General features: G+C 42.6%; 1 protein-coding gene across 2 annotated transcripts in view; it reads left to right on the top strand.

The window, feature by feature from the left end:
• Positions 1–17472, top strand: part of LOC139472358 (centrosomal P4.1-associated protein-like) — a 35011-nt gene that overhangs the window by 3125 nt on the left and 14414 nt on the right. For both annotated transcript variants that reach the window (XM_071254821.1, XM_071254822.1), the window contains exons 4-12: positions 6237–6385; positions 7061–7909; positions 8522–8573; positions 9666–9721; positions 10834–11016; positions 12331–12663; positions 13903–14022; positions 14588–15383; positions 16974–17095. In XM_071254821.1, the coding sequence (XP_071110922.1) occupies positions 6237–6385; positions 7061–7909; positions 8522–8573; positions 9666–9721; positions 10834–11016; positions 12331–12663; positions 13903–14022; positions 14588–15383; positions 16974–17095 (2660 nt within the window). The remainder of the gene's footprint in view (positions 1–6236; positions 6386–7060; positions 7910–8521; positions 8574–9665; positions 9722–10833; positions 11017–12330; positions 12664–13902; positions 14023–14587; positions 15384–16973; positions 17096–17472) is intronic.

Genomic DNA, 17472 nt, shown 5'->3' with positions numbered 1-17472 from the left:
ATTAAGTTGACGGGGATGCAGTGGGGTGAAGATTAAGTTGAAGGGGATGTAGTGAGGTGGAGATTTAGTTGATGGGGATGCTGTGAGATAGAAATTAAGATGATTGGGTTGCAGTGGGGTACGGATTAAGTTGACGGGGATGGAGTGGGGTGAAGATTAAGTAGACGGGGATGGAGTGGAATGGAGATTAAGTTGACGGGGATGGAGTGGCGTGTAGATCAGGTTGACGGGGTTGGAGTGAGGTGCAGATTAAGTTGACAGGGATGGAGTGGGGAGAAGATTAAGTAGACAGGGATGGAGCGGGGTGCAGATTAAGTTGACATGGATGGAGTGGGGTGGAGATTAAGTTGACGAGGTTGGAGTGGGGTACAGATTAAGTTGACGGCGATGGAGTGGGGTGGAGATTAAGTTGACAGGGATGGAGTGGGGTGGAGATTAAGTTGACGAGGTTGGAGTGGGGTGCAGATTAAGTAGACGGGGTTGGAGTGGGGAGAATATTAAGTAGACGGGGTTGGAGTGGGGAGAATATTAAGTAGACGGGGTTGGAGTGGGGAGAAGATTAAGTAGACAGGGATGGAGCAGGGTGCAGATTAAGTTGACAGGGATGGAGTGGGGTGGAGATAAGGTTGATGGGGGTGCAGTTGGGTGGAGATTAAGTTGACATGGATGGAGTGGGGTGGAGATTAAGTTGACGAGGTTGGAGTGGGGTACAGATTAAGTTGACGGCGATGGAGTGGGGTGGAGATTAAGTAGACAGGGATGGAGTGGGGTGGAGATTAAGTTGACGAGGTTGGAGTGGGGTGCAGATTAAGTAGACGGGGTTGGAGTGGGGAGAATATTAAGTAGACAGGGTTGGAGTGGGGTGCAGATTAAGTAGACGGGGATGGAGGGGGGAGAAGATTAGGTTGATGGGGGTGCAGTTGGGTGGAGATTAAGTTGACAGGGATGGAGTGGGGTGGAGATTAAGTTGACGCGGTTGGAGTGGGGTGCAGATTAAGTAGACGGGGTTGGAGTGGGGAGAATATTAAGTAGACGGGGTTGGAGTGGGGAGAAGATTAAGTAGACAGGGATGGAGCGGGGTGCAGATTAAGTTGACAGGGATGGAGTGGGGTGGAGATAAGGTTGATGGGGGTGCAGTTGGGTGGAGATTAAGTTGACAGGGATGGAGTGGGGTGGAGATTAAGTTGACAGGGATGGAGTGGGGTGGAGATTAAGTTGACGAGGTTGGAGTGGGGTGCAGATTAAGTAGACGGGGTTGGAGTGGGGAGAATATTAAGTAGACAGGGTTGGAGTGGGGTGCAGATTAAGTAGACGGGGATGGAGGGGGGAGAAGATTAGGTTGATGGGGGTGCAGTTGGGTGGAGATTAAGTTGACAGGGATGGAGTGGGGTGGAGATTAAGTTGACAAGGTTGGAGTGGGGTGCAGATTAAGTTGACAGGGATGGAGTCGGGTGCAGATTAACCTTTAGCCTGCTGAATTATTTTCACACTTCTTACCCCTGCCTGCTGGATTAATTTTAGCATAAGGCGCTCTAATGAGGGTGGGTGATTTCAAACAGTCGGTGCCTCATTAAACAAGGGCCAATTGAAGAAATATTTTGCACATTTATTCCTGATAGAAAACTACACAATTCTATGTAAAAATATCCTGGTGTTTTCAATCATACCAAGGTTAAGACCAAAGCGAACACAAAATTTGTTAATTTTCTTGAACTTACCTGAATTGCGTTATTGAAGGTGGTTTGCATTTCATGCTAGGAACCCTCTAATATCGTAACATTTTTGCAAATTGATTTCAATAATCATATCTCCGATATCATAATTTTAATTGAGTAAAAATTCGGGATTTATAATCGGCATATATCAGCGCGATGGTAAATTATGAACCATTTCAGTGAATTTATTATCTAAACGTTAAACAGAAAAATAACTTAATTTTCGAGGTCATCATGTCGGTTGCAGAAATACGAATATTCGGGTTAATCTGACGTGTCATGTTATAAAATTTGTAGGAAACAATTAATGACTTATAAATATTCACTAATCCTAATTTCAAGCGTTTTGGTTGAATATTTACGATATACAAAAATAAACAACCCGTGTCATGATGCTAGCAGACGTCCTAAAATCAAACATGGCGCGCTTCGCCCGACCTCCGCATAACTTATTGCTATTTTAATATCAACAAAGTTTACATTGCCTTTATAAATATAACTTGGCGAAAGTTGACGATCTTCTCAATCGAAGAATGTTTTATTCGTCATATTCCAATAAATATGACGAGAGAAAAATGAAAATAAAGATCGTGAATTCTGACAGCACTATTTCAATTAGTGCAAAGGTCACAGGATGTGATGTCACAGACAGGGGTAGTCTGCTGATAAGCTTTCGAAACAAAACAATTACAGTAAATTTTGAAATAGTTCGCCTATCACATACAGCAAAAATATAAGTCGATACACAGTATCAGTAATCACCACTAACATGAAATAAAAATGTGACTTTGACGATATAATTCGCGTATTAGTTTGACCTTGCATGCTCCCGTGACCCGGAAACGGTAGACGCTAAATCAACATGCCACATGCAAGTTTCTCGGTATCTTTTATTTGAACTTCTGTTGATATTTAAGAATCACCATTCAATGTTGTGAATATAAATGGGACATGATTCATATTTCTGCGATGTACATGCTGATGAGTTTCACTACAACAAGTGTATCCCACGTAATACGTCTATGGATATCGTCGATCAGCAATCTAGATCACCCACAACAACAGGTGCGCGAAAATGGGCTTGACAAAACGTGTTTCAAAATAACATCCCCGCGTTGCTGAAAATGATAGGGTATATATAAGCAATAAAATTCTACGTACATATTTTCGGTGTTAGTTCCACATTACATTTAGGATAGTTTTCCTTTCGGGAATACATTCATAGATACTAGCATGATTTTAGAACGGTTTCACGAAGGATTTCTAAATTTATTCCAAAAATATGAAGACCACCATGATTGCGCATTGATGATAGATTTGTAATTGTTTAATTATTTACAGCTTTTTACAGGTTTTAAAATTTTAAGTTATAATTAATAGTTATTTTTCCCACAATGATGGTGTGTGGGGACAGTAAATATTAGTCTTTGCATCAGCACAGTGTAACTGATCAAACTTCAATTATTATCTTTAGTTTAAACATATTCATTCAACAATTATTATCTTGCACTCTGAAAATCAACTATGTGAATAAGTAACTCTCTGATGTCATCATTTTAATTTTAGTATTCCATGAATAATGATTAAATCAGATCCTTAACATATACATACTAAACTGATATGGACATTAATTTTGTGCATTATGTGGTTTGTTTCCAAATAAAACAATTCTGAAATATAATTTAATAGGAATTAATTTAATTTAATTACAGTAACAGTACTTGTAACAGTACATGACATTTTTGTTTGTTTAATCACAAGAACCATGGTGGCACATAAGCTGGTAAGTTTGCCATAGGTTTCTTAGAAAATGCTATCTCAGTCTTCTGGTTGGAATGAAAAGAAACATGCCTGTGTACATGTTTACCCTTGCCAGATGTATTTTTTCCAGTCAGCCAATCCATTACTTTTGTTCACCTTATGTGGTCTATTTTATACATACAGGTACTGCTTCCAAACTGTTTTTTCTTTGTATGCAATCACAGTATCACAACTTCCTCAGCTGGTGTGTATAAAAGTTCCCCTGTCATCATGAAAAAAGAATTATAAAGAAAGTCATATTTTCATTCAAAAACATATGTCTTTCCTTGAATACTCTTTGTCTAAGTGCCAGAAATGTAAGTGTCATAAAAAAATTAAAAAAGGATTTTCATAAGGACTTTTCTTAGATAGACCTAGATCTAAGTCAGACCATGTGACTAGTTAGGTAGAATTATAACCTTATAAGCCCTCATTTCTGAGGTGTCCATATTTTTCACATTTTTAGGACTAAACGTGATCCGTGTAGATCTGCCTGTTTTGTTATGTAAAACAAATTCTTGTCTTAAAAAATGAGAAAAGGAATCATTCAGACGAATTTTTTTATCCCATTGATTCACGAAAATCAGTTGAAATGTACAGTGGTGACTTTTGTACCCAAAATTTCTAGTAATTTGTTACCCAAATGGGTATGTGATTTTGTAGATCTACCTAGAATTATTTCAAAGATATACATTAATTTGGTGTCTTAAACTTAACATAATATCACTTTCCTATCAAAACAATTCATTCTAACTTAGGTTTAACCAACTTCACTGGCCTCTCCTTCAGTGACAAGACGTCAATTTTCTCTCAAAACTAAACAATCAATTTCAAGGATCACAGTCATAATCATATTTGGAACTTGATGAAATATTTTATTATGTGTTCTGTTCATCTACATTAAAACATAAATATAATTATAGATCTATTGTCTTATTTTCTTAGGTACAAATTCACAAATTATTTTGGGTACACTTTAATTTGTTTTGGGTACAAAATCACACATATATATAAATAGGAGCCTAGAATCTATATATATTTACACTACCTCGTTGTGTACCAAAATGTTATCGGTTCAGAGGACAGGAGGTTCTCAGAAAGTTTTCAACAACATCTTTAATATTTAAATTGTTCTTTTTGTAATGTTAGACCAATAACAATATTATGTTATTATTGTGGCATATCAATACGTTGGATCGCTCTCCGTTGCGCTCGTTTATAGAAAATATTTTAAAATTAAAATCATCGAGCGTGAAATCCATTACGGTTTCGGATTTAGACTTACACATTTTATGGCGACAATCACGAAGAAATATGAAACAAATAAGAGTGAAGACTGCTCTCCAGATCAATAAATAGTAAATAGTTGACGAAAAATAGTAAATTATGTATTTTCTTTTGAATTTGAATCTATTTCGGAATTTCTTTATGATAGCTTACCAACTTTTGCTTCCATGTGTCACATGCGGTACGTGCTTCCGGTTTCAGAAATGATAGCTAAAATTGCAAGTATTTTGATTATTTCTCGTAAAATGCATTATTTTGCTATTGAATAGTTTACCTAGAATGTATATCAGTTCAGATTTTGCGTATCATCCAATATTTGTCATTTTTCGCAGTGTTTGTTGACTTTGTTCGACACAACAAATCGCGAGTTAGGCCACGCCCAAACGTATCACTGACGTTTGTCGGCTTGGCAATGTGTCGGAAAGTTTATCAAACGAAATCATTTGCAAACTCTTTAAAAATGAAATTCTTTTTACAAAGATTTATACATGCGTGTCAATAATTCTAGAAAATTAAGTTAGATGTAACAAAATGATTGTAATAGTCTAACGGGATAACTATGCATGTGGAGTTGTTTGTTTACCGCCGTTGCCATGATCGTACAAGTTGCATCCAATCGATGATGTTACGATTCAGATTGTTTTTGTTTACAATTAATTACACCGAAAGTTGCTAATTTTTAGAAATAAAGGAACATGAGTGTTTTCCTTTCGTCAGCAAACAAAAAATGATGATCGAATAGGAAAAATGTTGAAATTATAAAGAAAATATCGGACTGCATGCCGCTCAACGTGAAGTGCCAAAAGTCAACAATGGCCGTTCCTGGTAGATGTGTGCCGAGAAGTTTGGCCGAAACTTTTATAACTCGCGATATTTTCTTTTTGAGGTAAATAAATGACTGAACGTTTTGATATTGAGCAAGCTGAGCATTTATGCATGTCATACGTAATTTAAATGTTACGCAAAGCTTTCTTGGTAAATAGATATGGCGAGTTTTATTTTGGGGTGTTGTTATGCAATTCGCCTGTCGAATGGGTTCGACATCAGATGCACGGGGATGGACACCTCTGTCGAATGGGTTCGACGTTAGCGTGCAGAGCTTTAAGTAGACGGGGCTGGAGTCGGGTGCAGATTAAGTAGACGGGGATGGAGTGGGGTTCAGATTAGGTTGATGGGGATGCAGTGGGCTGGAGATTAAGTAGATGGGGTTGCAGTGGGGTGGAGATTTAGTTGACGGGGATGGAGATTAAGTTGACAAGGATGGAGTCGGGAGGAGATTAGGTGATGGGGATTGAGTGTTGTGCAGATTTAGTTGACAGAGATGCAGTGATAATTAAATTGAGGAGAAGGCAGTTGGAGATTACATTGAGATTGTGTTGAAGGAGAACCTATGGGGTTGTTGCAGGATACATTTTGCCATAATGTTTCTTGTAGTGATACGTCAGCAAGGAAACACGCCTACAAAGACCCCTCCCCGTCGACGCCCACCTCTCCCAGCCAACAACGAACTGATGACAGCCCTGATGTCAGTGGTGGGGAGCCAGGATCCACTAGCTGTTACACTAGACCAGTCTGTGTCTCAGGTAAGACAGCTGTGTACAACAGGGATCTAACGGTCCAGACAACATAGTGAACCAGGGCTCGATTTAACTATATAAAACTTGCACCAGTGCAATCTATTACTGAAAAATGCAACTTCATATTTATGTCTACATACACCAAGTGAATGTTAAAAAATTCAAATTTGTGTCTGACTAAGCCTTACTTTTCCACACAACAACCTGTTTTTGTCTGTTGCAACTAAGTATTCATATCAACATGCACTTGGTGACTACATATCCAGGGGAACTAGAGTGCGTTGGCTCCATTTTGTAATTAATTCCTGGGTGAAACTGACACATATCTCTTTCTAAGTAATTTTGGAAAACAGTAACCACTAATGTCATAAACATTAGGACATTTGAACAAGAAGACGCTCTCATTTGGTGGTATTTAATGGATTTAATCACATTTTTTTGGACTGCTTTTTTGACAAAGCCTAACAAAAGAACGTGAGCAGCAGTAGAAACTAACATTTTTAGTCAACTTGTCCTCATAATGATAACATATCGCAAAACCCTTCAAAATGGCAAATTTCTACTAATACTTATGATACCTTAACTATTGGGCTGTTTTGCAAGGACTACAGGACTAGTGCCAATTTCTAATGCTGGTGAGTGAATATTTGATTGTGAAAGTTGTTTCCTCTGCATGAGCAGTCCCAGACGTCTCTCCCCATGCCGGTGTTGTATGGACCCCCGGCGCCGATGTTGGACGATACCAGCACCAACCCAGAATTGTTCAGCAACCCAGAGTCACGCCCGGATTACCAGAGAGACATCGACGCGGTGGATGATGGCGTCTGTCCCATCCCTGACAACGCCTCTGAGATAAGTGATGGCTCATATATGCCTCATGGTCAGAAGAAAAACTTTATAAGGACTCAACCGTTCCTCGGTGATCTTGCATCAGACACTGCTTCAGTGAGGAGTGATGGGTCCTACATCCCTCCAAAACACTTTATGTCGCGGAATGGCAGCGCTATGCCCATGCAGATGCCGGTGTCACCCGAAGCGGCGTCCCTGTTGCAGACATTGCTGCAGACGACCAAAGCGGACACGTTGAAACAGATGCTAGGTCTCGTCCCTCCTGAACGTGTCATGATTCCGGACCAGCCACAAGGGATGCGGTCCAGAGTTGCGGACAACGATCAGGACATGGATGTCAACAGAAACTGCTCTCGTGTTCAGCGCAGTCAGGATTATGTGGAGGATGAAGAACAGCATCACAAATATGACCGACTCCATAATGGGTCCCGCCATCACTTAGAGAAGCCCAGAGATGACACCAGTGTTTCTGGTCGACACAGGCGGAGTGCGGAGTACAGACATACCAGTCAGGGAGAAAGAGACTTCGGTCAAATACAGCCCGACATGGAGAGGTTGCTAAGAGATGCCCAAGTTCAAGGTCACTGGAATCAGCGGAATGGGCAACAGCTTGATGATACGGTCGAGGATGACAGTTTGATGGAGCAGGAAGTAGCAGACATCACGGTTCAAGAGGTCCAGGTGAGGTTTTGTCACACTTGCATTTTTTTGAGGGAGGATTTTAATGTTGTTGCTTTTATAGCCCCCGTGAGGATTCCGGATTTGAATAGATCCCCAGCAACCTATGCTGGTTGTAAGAGGCAACCAATTAGATGGGTCGCCAGGCATGGTGACTTGGTTGATTGCATGTCATCGTACCCCAACAATGTTGGACATCACTGGTTTGTCTGGCCCAGACTTGATTATTTACCCTGTCATCACATAATAATGGAATATTGCTGAGTGGTGTAAAATAACAAACAAGAAATATACTACAGTTAACTGTTAAAGACAACATTACTTTTGTGTAGAAAGACTCTGTCAATTATCCAACAATGATACAATGATAAATTTGGCAAGATTTCTAAAGAAAGTGTTCTCAACAAAAGAAAGTATCAATTAGGTAACTTTTACATGAAATATATATGATGTAAATGTATTTTGTACGATAGGTCAACGGCCTTAATACAGATATATCTGTGTCTATACTCCAGGCCTGTGTACATGAAATAAAAGATGAACTGATTTCCATACACCTGACCCTTGATTTCCACGACTTCTTGTAACACCTGATTTCTTCCCCATGTTGGCCAGGAGGTGAAGGTGCTAGGTATTGATGACAGACCCATCAAGTCAGAGTTGGCAGGTCAGTATCGTACACACTCTGTTGTCAACAATTACAATATTTGCAGGGGCAGTCAGGTAGCCTTGTGCTTAAAGCATTCGCTTGTCACGCCGAAGACCCGGGTTCGATTCCCGACATGCGTACAATGTGAAGCCCATTTCTGGTGTCCCCCGCCGTGATATTGCTGGAATATTGCTAAAAGCGGTGTAAAACCATACTCACTCACTCACTCACTACAATATTTGCATCAACTGGCACCAAAGTTAACATGGTTACAGATATTTATCTAAAACTCCTCAGAGGCCAATATTGGTCCCTTAGTAGCAAATGTCAGTAACTTGTCCCAAGTTGGATTTGAAACTTTCCTTAACTGTGCAATCTAAATTTTGCATAAAACTTATGGCTTTATAGAGGTGACATATGTTTATTACTGACCAATAAAAAGAAAAGATTTACTGTTGCCGTGGTTACATTGTTGCATTGAATGCAATGTTAAAATACCTTTCAACTTAAGAAAATATTGACTTTGCAAGCATCCAAATTTTGTGCAAAATGACTGAATGTTAGGACAAGTGGGTGACTCGTCTTGCTTAATCTCATACAGGGATATTTGGACAGAAGAAGTCGCCAGTTGACAAAATAATTTGCTTGATGGGGATTGGGTAGTCATAGTGTTGTGTCATCGAATTGGGTGTCAGTCCCAAGGGACTGGTTCGCTGCTCATACATCAAGCCTTGGTTTATCTGGTTCAGACTTGTTACTTCACATCCCCGGTGATGTTCCAGGTTAGAATTGGTCTTCTACAACCCATGCTTGTTGTAAGAGGTGACCTAGGGATCGGGTGGTCAGGCTAGCTGACTTGGTTGAAACATGCCATTGTATCCAAATTTCGTAGATCTATGTTCATAATGTCACTCACTGAATTGTCTGGTAGGTTATTTACAGACTGCCATCATATAGCTGGAATATTGCTAAGTGGTAAGTAAACAACAAACTTCACAATTGCTGAAGACCAGTTAACATTTTCTTAAGTTGAAAGGTGTTTCAACATTGCATTCAAGAGGTGTTGATCCTGACTGAGTGAGTCCTTAACATGTTGTGTTCTGTGTCCAGGCAAGAAGACGTTTGACCAGCTGCTGGAGGAACAGATGAAGGAGGAAGAGGAGAGGGTAGGTGGGGGAGGGGTTGTTAGGGTGGGGAGAGAGGGGTTGTTAGGGCAGGGGAGGGGTGGGGAGAGAGGGGTTGTTAAGGCAGGGGAGGGGTGGGGAGAGAGGGGTTGTTAGGGAAGGGGAGAGGGGTTGTTAGGCCTGGTTGTTAGGTAGTGGGGAGAAGGGGGGGAGGGTAGATGGGGAGGGGTTGTTTGGGCAGGGGAGGGGTGGGGAGAGAGGGGTTGTTAGGGAAGGGGAGGGGTGGGGAGAGAGGGGTTGTTTGGGCAGGGGAGGGGTGGGGAGAGAGGGGTTGTTTGGGCAGGGGAGGGGTGGGGAGAGAGGGTTTGTTAGGGAAGGGGAGAGGGGTTGTTAGGCCTGGTTGTTAGGTAGTGGGGAGGGTAGATGGGGAGGGGTTGTTTTGGCAGGGAGAGGGGTGGGGAGAGAGGGGTTGTTAGGTCAGAAGAAGATGGGGAGGGGTTGTGAGGGCAGCGGGAGAGGGTATGTGAGGGGGGGGGTGGGGGGTGGACAGGTGAAAAAGGGCAGGTGGATCGGGGAGGAAGAGGTAGAAAGGGGGAGAGGCTGGATGGGTAGGGGAGAGTTTTGGGGGGTAAAAGGGCATGTGAAATCAAATGGTTGAGCAGACAGAAAAAAGACATTTTGTATTAAAAAATACCAGCCAGAAGCAGGCAGACTGGGTGTTGGCCCATTCATCATGATCATTGAAGTTGCACAGGGCGTCAAACACCAGGAACCCATCGTGGAATTTTTTGTTTGCAGTGTGATTTCAGCTGTCGTTTTTTATCCTCTGTTTTACGCTATTTCCATGTTTCAAATATAATTTTGGTCAAGCATGTGTGATTAAGTATGTCCTAAAAATGATTAACATCTGCAAAGTTACTATGTTGACTTTGACTGCCCTTTGAGAAGGATTATGAATGAAAACGAAAATAGAACATAATTTGTTTTATTTTGAGGAATGTAAACCCCAAAACAATTATGCATACATTTTGTTAAACTGCAAAATCAACTTGACAACCATATAGTCAGATAGATTTTTGTAGAACAATAACAATCAGAAAGGTGTGTTTTATGCTCCAGAGCTGTTCCTCAGGATACAACTGTCTGTGTTTCAGCTAAGAGCAGGTGCTTGTGATTCCCCCAGTACCAGGAAGAAGCCATTTCTACGCAAAGGTCAAGGTTTGGCCAGGTTCGGCCCTGGGAAGAAAAAGGCAGCACCTAGAAAACCTGCGATGACCGAGAAACTCCTTGACAACAAACCATCCACAAACACCGAGTCGAAGCCTGTCAGTAAAGTAGTAAGTATCTTATAGTAAATGATGATTCATTGTGTTTGCATAGCTGCTAACTGTCATCAATTTTACCTATTTGTTACAAATTTACACCTAAAAAACAAAAATATGATTTCTTCCTTAATTCATACAAACAAACGCCACTCAACAGAAAAGAATCCCAAGGATTAAATTTTGATAGACACCAGTGAGCATCGGTCATTATTAATAAGAGTGCGTCTTGTTTATGGACTGGTGTGAAGTCAATTTATGGTGACCGCCTCCGTGGTCTAGTGGTAGAGCGTCCGCCCGGAGAGCGGAAGGTCCGGTTCGATCCCCGGCCGTATCATACCAAAAGACGTTAAAAGATGGCGCTTGTTGTTACCCTGACTGGCGCTCGGCATTAAGGGGCTAAAACAAAGACTGGTCAGCTCGGAGTCAGTATACTGTGTCTGAGTGGGGTATTCATGTTAAACTGCGGCATGGTAACTCAGTGAGCTGGCACTATAAATCGGCATCAGTCCGGACTAGTACAAGCAGCTACACACGTACATGCACGTCGCTATATAAGTGCAATAATATTGGACGCAGCGTTAAACCCCATTTCTCCCTCACCCTATTTATGGTGTTGGACACTCTAGTTGCCTAGTTACAGTATTTACTTGTCATGCCAAAGATCATTCTTGTTTGTCCCCTGCTTTGATGTGGCTGGGATATTGTCAAAAGCTATGTGAATCTCACTCAGTGGAAGAGATATGTTGATGCATGTGACTGGAAATGATCAGGTGTCCCTACAGTGACACATCTTCCTGAGGCAAGGGCGTTATCTGACTAAAAGTCCAGTTCCCACCCTTTCCAAGTTTCCAGGCTCAACTGTAGCACCACCAGTGGCTACTTTGAGTTATGTCCCTTCTCTGTCCCTCCTATTGACTAATCAGATTCCACCTCTCATATCACTTGCATCTGCTTCAAACAAAATGGTGGCTCCTAGTCAAGACGATCTAATCAATAATCAAGATCTATATTGTAAGAAAAGGGGTCTTACCCAGTGAAGTGCATCGAATCACTTGAGCACCTTATTAAAAGCATGAAGAGATTTGCAAAATATCTGTTGACGCTGAGTTGGCGGTACATGTTTTGCAAATCCTCCAGTTGACAAAATTCATGTAGCTCGTTACATGATTTTGATTGGACTATGCATAGACTCGGTTGTCCAGCCAAAATTTAACTCTGGAATTCAATCCTTGTCCAGCAAGGGTGGGAACTGGACTTTTATTGCCCCTTGCCTTGGGAAGATGACAGTGACACAGGTAGCTGAAAGTGAATTCATCCATGTTTCAGGCGAAGGTTAACAAAGCAGCTCCCAAACCAAAGAAGCTCTCAACTCTTTCCTCTCACAAGGTCAGCAAGGAGCCACAGTCTAGTCAGACAAATGGACCAAAGAAAGAACCTTCTCCCAAGCAGAAGAACAAGACCACAGCCCGAGTCTCGCCACGTCAAACTGCCCCAAAACACAGCACGGTGCCACACACGGACTCCCCACCCAATGTGAAGAGGGTGGGCCAGGCAGACCCGCCTGGTACGAAGGGGGTAGTCCAGACGGAGGAAGCTGTGCAGTTTGACGATGATGCATCATTTGTGGGGAAAATACGGAAAATTGAAGAAAATAAGAAGGTATGCTTCTTCTGCTGTGTTATCTCTCATGATCTATTATATAAGAGAGCAATTAACAGAGATGCCAACAATAACAGGCAATTTGTCTGTTGATGTTGTCATGTCTCTGTTGATGTTGTCATGTCTCTCTCGATGTTGCCGTGTGTGGCTGATGATGTTATGTCTCTCTTGATGTTGTCATGTGTCTGATGATGTTGTCATGTCTCATGTGTCTGATGATGTTATGTCTCTGTTGATGTTGTCATGTCTCTCTCGATGTTGCCGTGTGAGGCTGATGATGTTGTCATGTCTCTGTTGATGTTGTCATGTCTCTGTTGATGTTGTCATGTCTCTGTTGATGTTGCCGTGTGAGGCTGATGATGTTGTCATGTCTCTGTTGATGTTGTCATGTCTCTGTTGATGTTGTCATGTCTCTGTTGATGTTGCTGTGTGAGGCTGATGATGTTGTCATGTCTCTGTTGATGTTGCCGTGTGAGGCTGATGATGTTGTCATGTCTCTGTTGATGTTGTCATGTCTCTGTTGATGTAGTGTGTGTCTGATGATGTTGTCATGTGTGTCTGATGATGTTGTCATGTCTCATGTGTCTGATGATGTTATGTCTCTGTTGATGTTGTCATGTCTCTGTTGATGTTGCCGTGTGTGTCTGATGATGTTATGTCTCTCTTAAAGTTGTCATGTGTGTCTGCTGATGTTGTAATGTCTCTGTTGATGTTGTCATGTGTGTCTGCTGATGATGTCATGTCTCTGTCGATGATGTCATTTGTGTCTGCTGATGTTATGTCTCTGTTGATGTTGTCATGTGTGTCTGATGATGTTGTCATGTGTCTGATAATGTCATGTGCCTGATGATATTGGTATGTGTCTGATGTTGTCATGTATCTGATGATGTCATGTGTGTCTGATGATGATGATGTCATGTGTGTCTGCTGATGTTGTCATGTGTGTCTCATGTTGTCAGGTGTCTGATGATGTTGTCATGTGTGTCTTATGATGATGTCATGTGTGTCTGATATTGTCATTTGTGTCTGCTGATGTTGTCATGTGTGTCTGATTGTGATGTCATGTGTGTCTGCTGATGATGGCATGTGTGTCTGATGTCATGTGTCAGATATTTTCATGTGTGTCTGCTGATATTTTCATGTGTGTCTGATGTTGTCATGTGTGTCCGATGTTGTCATGTGCCTGGGGATGTCATTTGTGTCTGTTGATGATCTCAGGTGTGTCTACTGGTTTTTCAGGTTGAGGAGGATGAGCTGGAAGTGTTTGAGCTGCTGGAGGACTTCGCCGACAACGTCTCCTTCTGCAGCAACTCCTCCGTGGTGTCGCGCCTGCTGCAGAAGGGGCGGGAAGAGCACCAAGTGAGATTCTCAGCTTCTGTCACACCACAGGATAGGCGTTGTTAATCTACACAATCACCTCTTCCTGTTTCCCCAAATAAATGTATCTATTTTCAAATTATATGTCTGCACTTGACATACATATAAAACATCTAATATTACTCTCTGCTATATCACTTACGTTGATATCTATTTTGTAGTTCTATTGTTTCATCTCTGTATATGATGAATTGTGACCTCTCCTACCTCAGTAACCAATGTTTGCCTGAAATAGATTCCTCTGATACCAGCACACCCTTTCAGCGTGAAACCATTTCATCATTAAGTCTTAGTAGCCTTGCCTCGTCCAATGTAGTTAAAGTCAGATGTTACTGTTCGTTACTGCTACACTAAGATCTGAGGACATCCCATTACAGGCCATGCCAGATGTGTCTGCTGATGTCACACATGTCTGTTGATGGTATTTCTGACACTGCGTTTTGCCAGGTTTAGACTAGATTATTTCCAGGAGTATTGTGAACATAGCATCACTGTCCCTCATGAATCAGATGGTGATTGACTCACTGACAAATTGACTTTCTTGCAGGCAAATTTGAAAAATGTCAAGGCTGTTATAGAAGCTAAGAAAAATGAGAAGGGAAAGCTTACTGGACATGCTATCAACAGTAGGTCGGGGAAACCCCAGCTCCCTACCCACCCTGAGATGTCCCCTAGGGACACTTCACTGATAGACGGGGTGGATCTCGACACTTCCTCCGACACCCTCACTGACTCCTCCTCCTCCGAGTCTTCCGATGAGGAGTACGAGAAGGTCAAGGTCACACCGACAAAGAAGTCGGATGTGAGAGAAAGCGATGTGAATCAGTCCTATGAGGCATTATTTGATCAAAGTCAAAAGGAAGGATTTGTGTTTGTGAACAATAAGAACAGCGATAGCGACGCGTTTAGATCGTCTGATTCAGAAATACGGACTTCAGTGCCTTTGTCTCCAACTAAATCATTGACTCGAAAAATCGCTGTTAAAGACGCAAGGCTTGGTGACTCCAGTGAGATGCAGTCTATACTGGAGAGACTAGCGGCCGGGGCGGGGGGAGTGGCACGAGGGGCGGACGTACACGCAGGGGCCATGACAGATCCTTGTAGTTCTCAGGACCAGGTGATGGTAAATCAGATGTTTGGCGGTGACAATGTTGGCGGCGTTCCCAACACCAGGAGCTCCAGCAGCAGTGAGGATGGTACGGACGAAGACGACAGTGACGATAGCATTACTCGGGTCAAAGGTCAGAAGTCACATGATCCTGAGGTGAAGGACACGTCCTCCCTGTTTGATGATGAGGATGAGTGGGCAGTTTCAGCTCCACAGACACAGATGGCCATGTTGGGTAAGGCTTCTGCTGATGTTCTTCATACTAACTTGGGCAGGGATGGATGCCTCTTAGTGTGTTCTGTTGGGTAAGGCTTCTGCTGATGTTCTTCATGCAAACTCGGGCAGGGATGGAGGCCTCTGAGTGTGTTCTGTTGGGTAAGGCTTCTGCTGATGTTCTTCATACAAACTTGGGCAGGGATGGAGGCCTCTGAGTGTGTTCTGTTTGGTAAAGCTTCTGCTGAAGTTCTTCATACAAACTTGGGCAGGGATGGAGGCCTCTGAGTGTGTTCTGTTGGGTAAGGCTTCTGCTGATGTTCTTCATACAAACTTGGGCAGGGATGGAGGCCTCTGAGTGTGTTCTGTTGGGTAATGCTTCTGCTGATGTTCTTCATACAAACTTGGGCAGGGATGGAGGCCTCTGAGTGTGTTCTGTTGGGTAATGCTTCTGCTGATGTTCTTCATACAAACTTGGGCAGGGATGGAGGCCTCTGAGTGTGTTCTGTTGGGTAAGGCTTCTGCTGAAGTTCTTCATACAAACTTGGGCAGGGATGGAGGCCTATGAGTGTGTTCTGTTGGGTAAGGCTTCTGCTGATGTTCTTCATACAAACTTGGGCAGGGATGGAGGCCTCTGAGTGTGTTCTGTTGGGTAATGCTTCTGCTGATGTTCTTCATACAAACTCGGGCAGGGATGGAGGCTTCTTAGTGTGTTCTGTTGGGTAATGCTTCTGCCAATGTTCTTCATACAAACTTGGGCAGGGATGGAGGCCTCTTGGTGTGTTCTGTTGGGTAATGCTTCTGCTGATGTTCTTCATACAAAGCTAGATGGATTTTATTCAGTAAGTTGGAAATAGGGAACTGTAGACATGAATTCAACAACATGGTACCTCAACATTGTTTTATTATTAAAGAATTGACTTTCACTTTGGGTGAGGTCACTGGAGCAAGGGCCTTCATCGACTGAGGACCAAACGTCAGAGTTTGCGACATTCGTGCAATATTTGGTGCTCCATCATTCATTCAAAAACGTAAAGAATCATTTCTGCAAGTTTATGATATGCTCGCTAGTGTTTCGATTCACTGGCTGCGTCATGTCTAAAGACATTGCAAGATGGTACTTGTTGTTACTTGGCATTAAGTAGAAAGAAAAAGAACTGGTCAGCTCGCATCAGCATACTGTGTCTGAGTGGGGTATTCATGTGTTCATTCTGTGGCATGGTATCTCAGTGGGCTAGCACTATAAGACCGCAGTTAGTCCAGACCAGTACAAGCAGCAACGCATGCACACGCACACCCCATGCACACACACACCCCATGCACACACACACCCCATGAACACACACACAAGCACTCATGCACACGCGCGCGCGCACGCACGCACGCACGCACGCACGCACACGCACACACACACACACACACACACACACAAACACACACACACACACACACACACACAGCTTTAAACACCCATACATGTAATATGACTGCGATTAATCTTGAACACGACATTTGACCCATTTTACCTCACCTCATTGGAGTAAAGTCGTTAAACATTCTTGTACTAACCTGCTACAAGGCCGCTCCTCCACTCCTGGTTTGTGTTGCCCAGATGCTGAATCAGCCAATCTGGATGCTGACAAGTCGACGCCACCCACATCTCGACTAGTGGCTCGGCTCTTCCCCAAACTGAAGAACGCCAACCAGGTGAAACAGGCAGAGAAACACCAACAGGTAGGAGCGCTGAGATCGCATTTACAGGTCAAGGCCGTAAGATATAGAATGGACATTGCCCTCTTTATATGATCAACAGACTGTGAAGATTCGGGATAGAACATGTCTTCAGCAACCAATTCTTTCAGTAAAAGGTGACAGTGGTTGTTGTAAGAGGCGAGTTACAGGATCGGGTGGTCAGGCTTGCCGGCTTGGTCGATGCACGTCATTGTATTCAAATTGCGTGGATTGATGCTCATGATGTCTGTCACTGGATTGTCTGGTTCAGATTCAATCAGACCGCCATCGTATAGCTAGAATATTGCTGAGTGCGGCATTAAACAACAAACAAACAAACATGATCAATACTTCAGGTTTTATGTACACTACAGTCCTCA

The sequence above is a fragment of the Haliotis cracherodii genome, unplaced genomic scaffold (genome assembly GCF_022045235.1).
Source record: "Haliotis cracherodii isolate W230 unplaced genomic scaffold, xgHalCrac1.p SCAF_24, whole genome shotgun sequence".
NCBI classification, from domain to species: domain Eukaryota; kingdom Metazoa; phylum Mollusca; class Gastropoda; order Lepetellida; family Haliotidae; genus Haliotis; species Haliotis cracherodii.
This window is presented reverse-complemented; position numbering and strand designations above follow the sequence as displayed.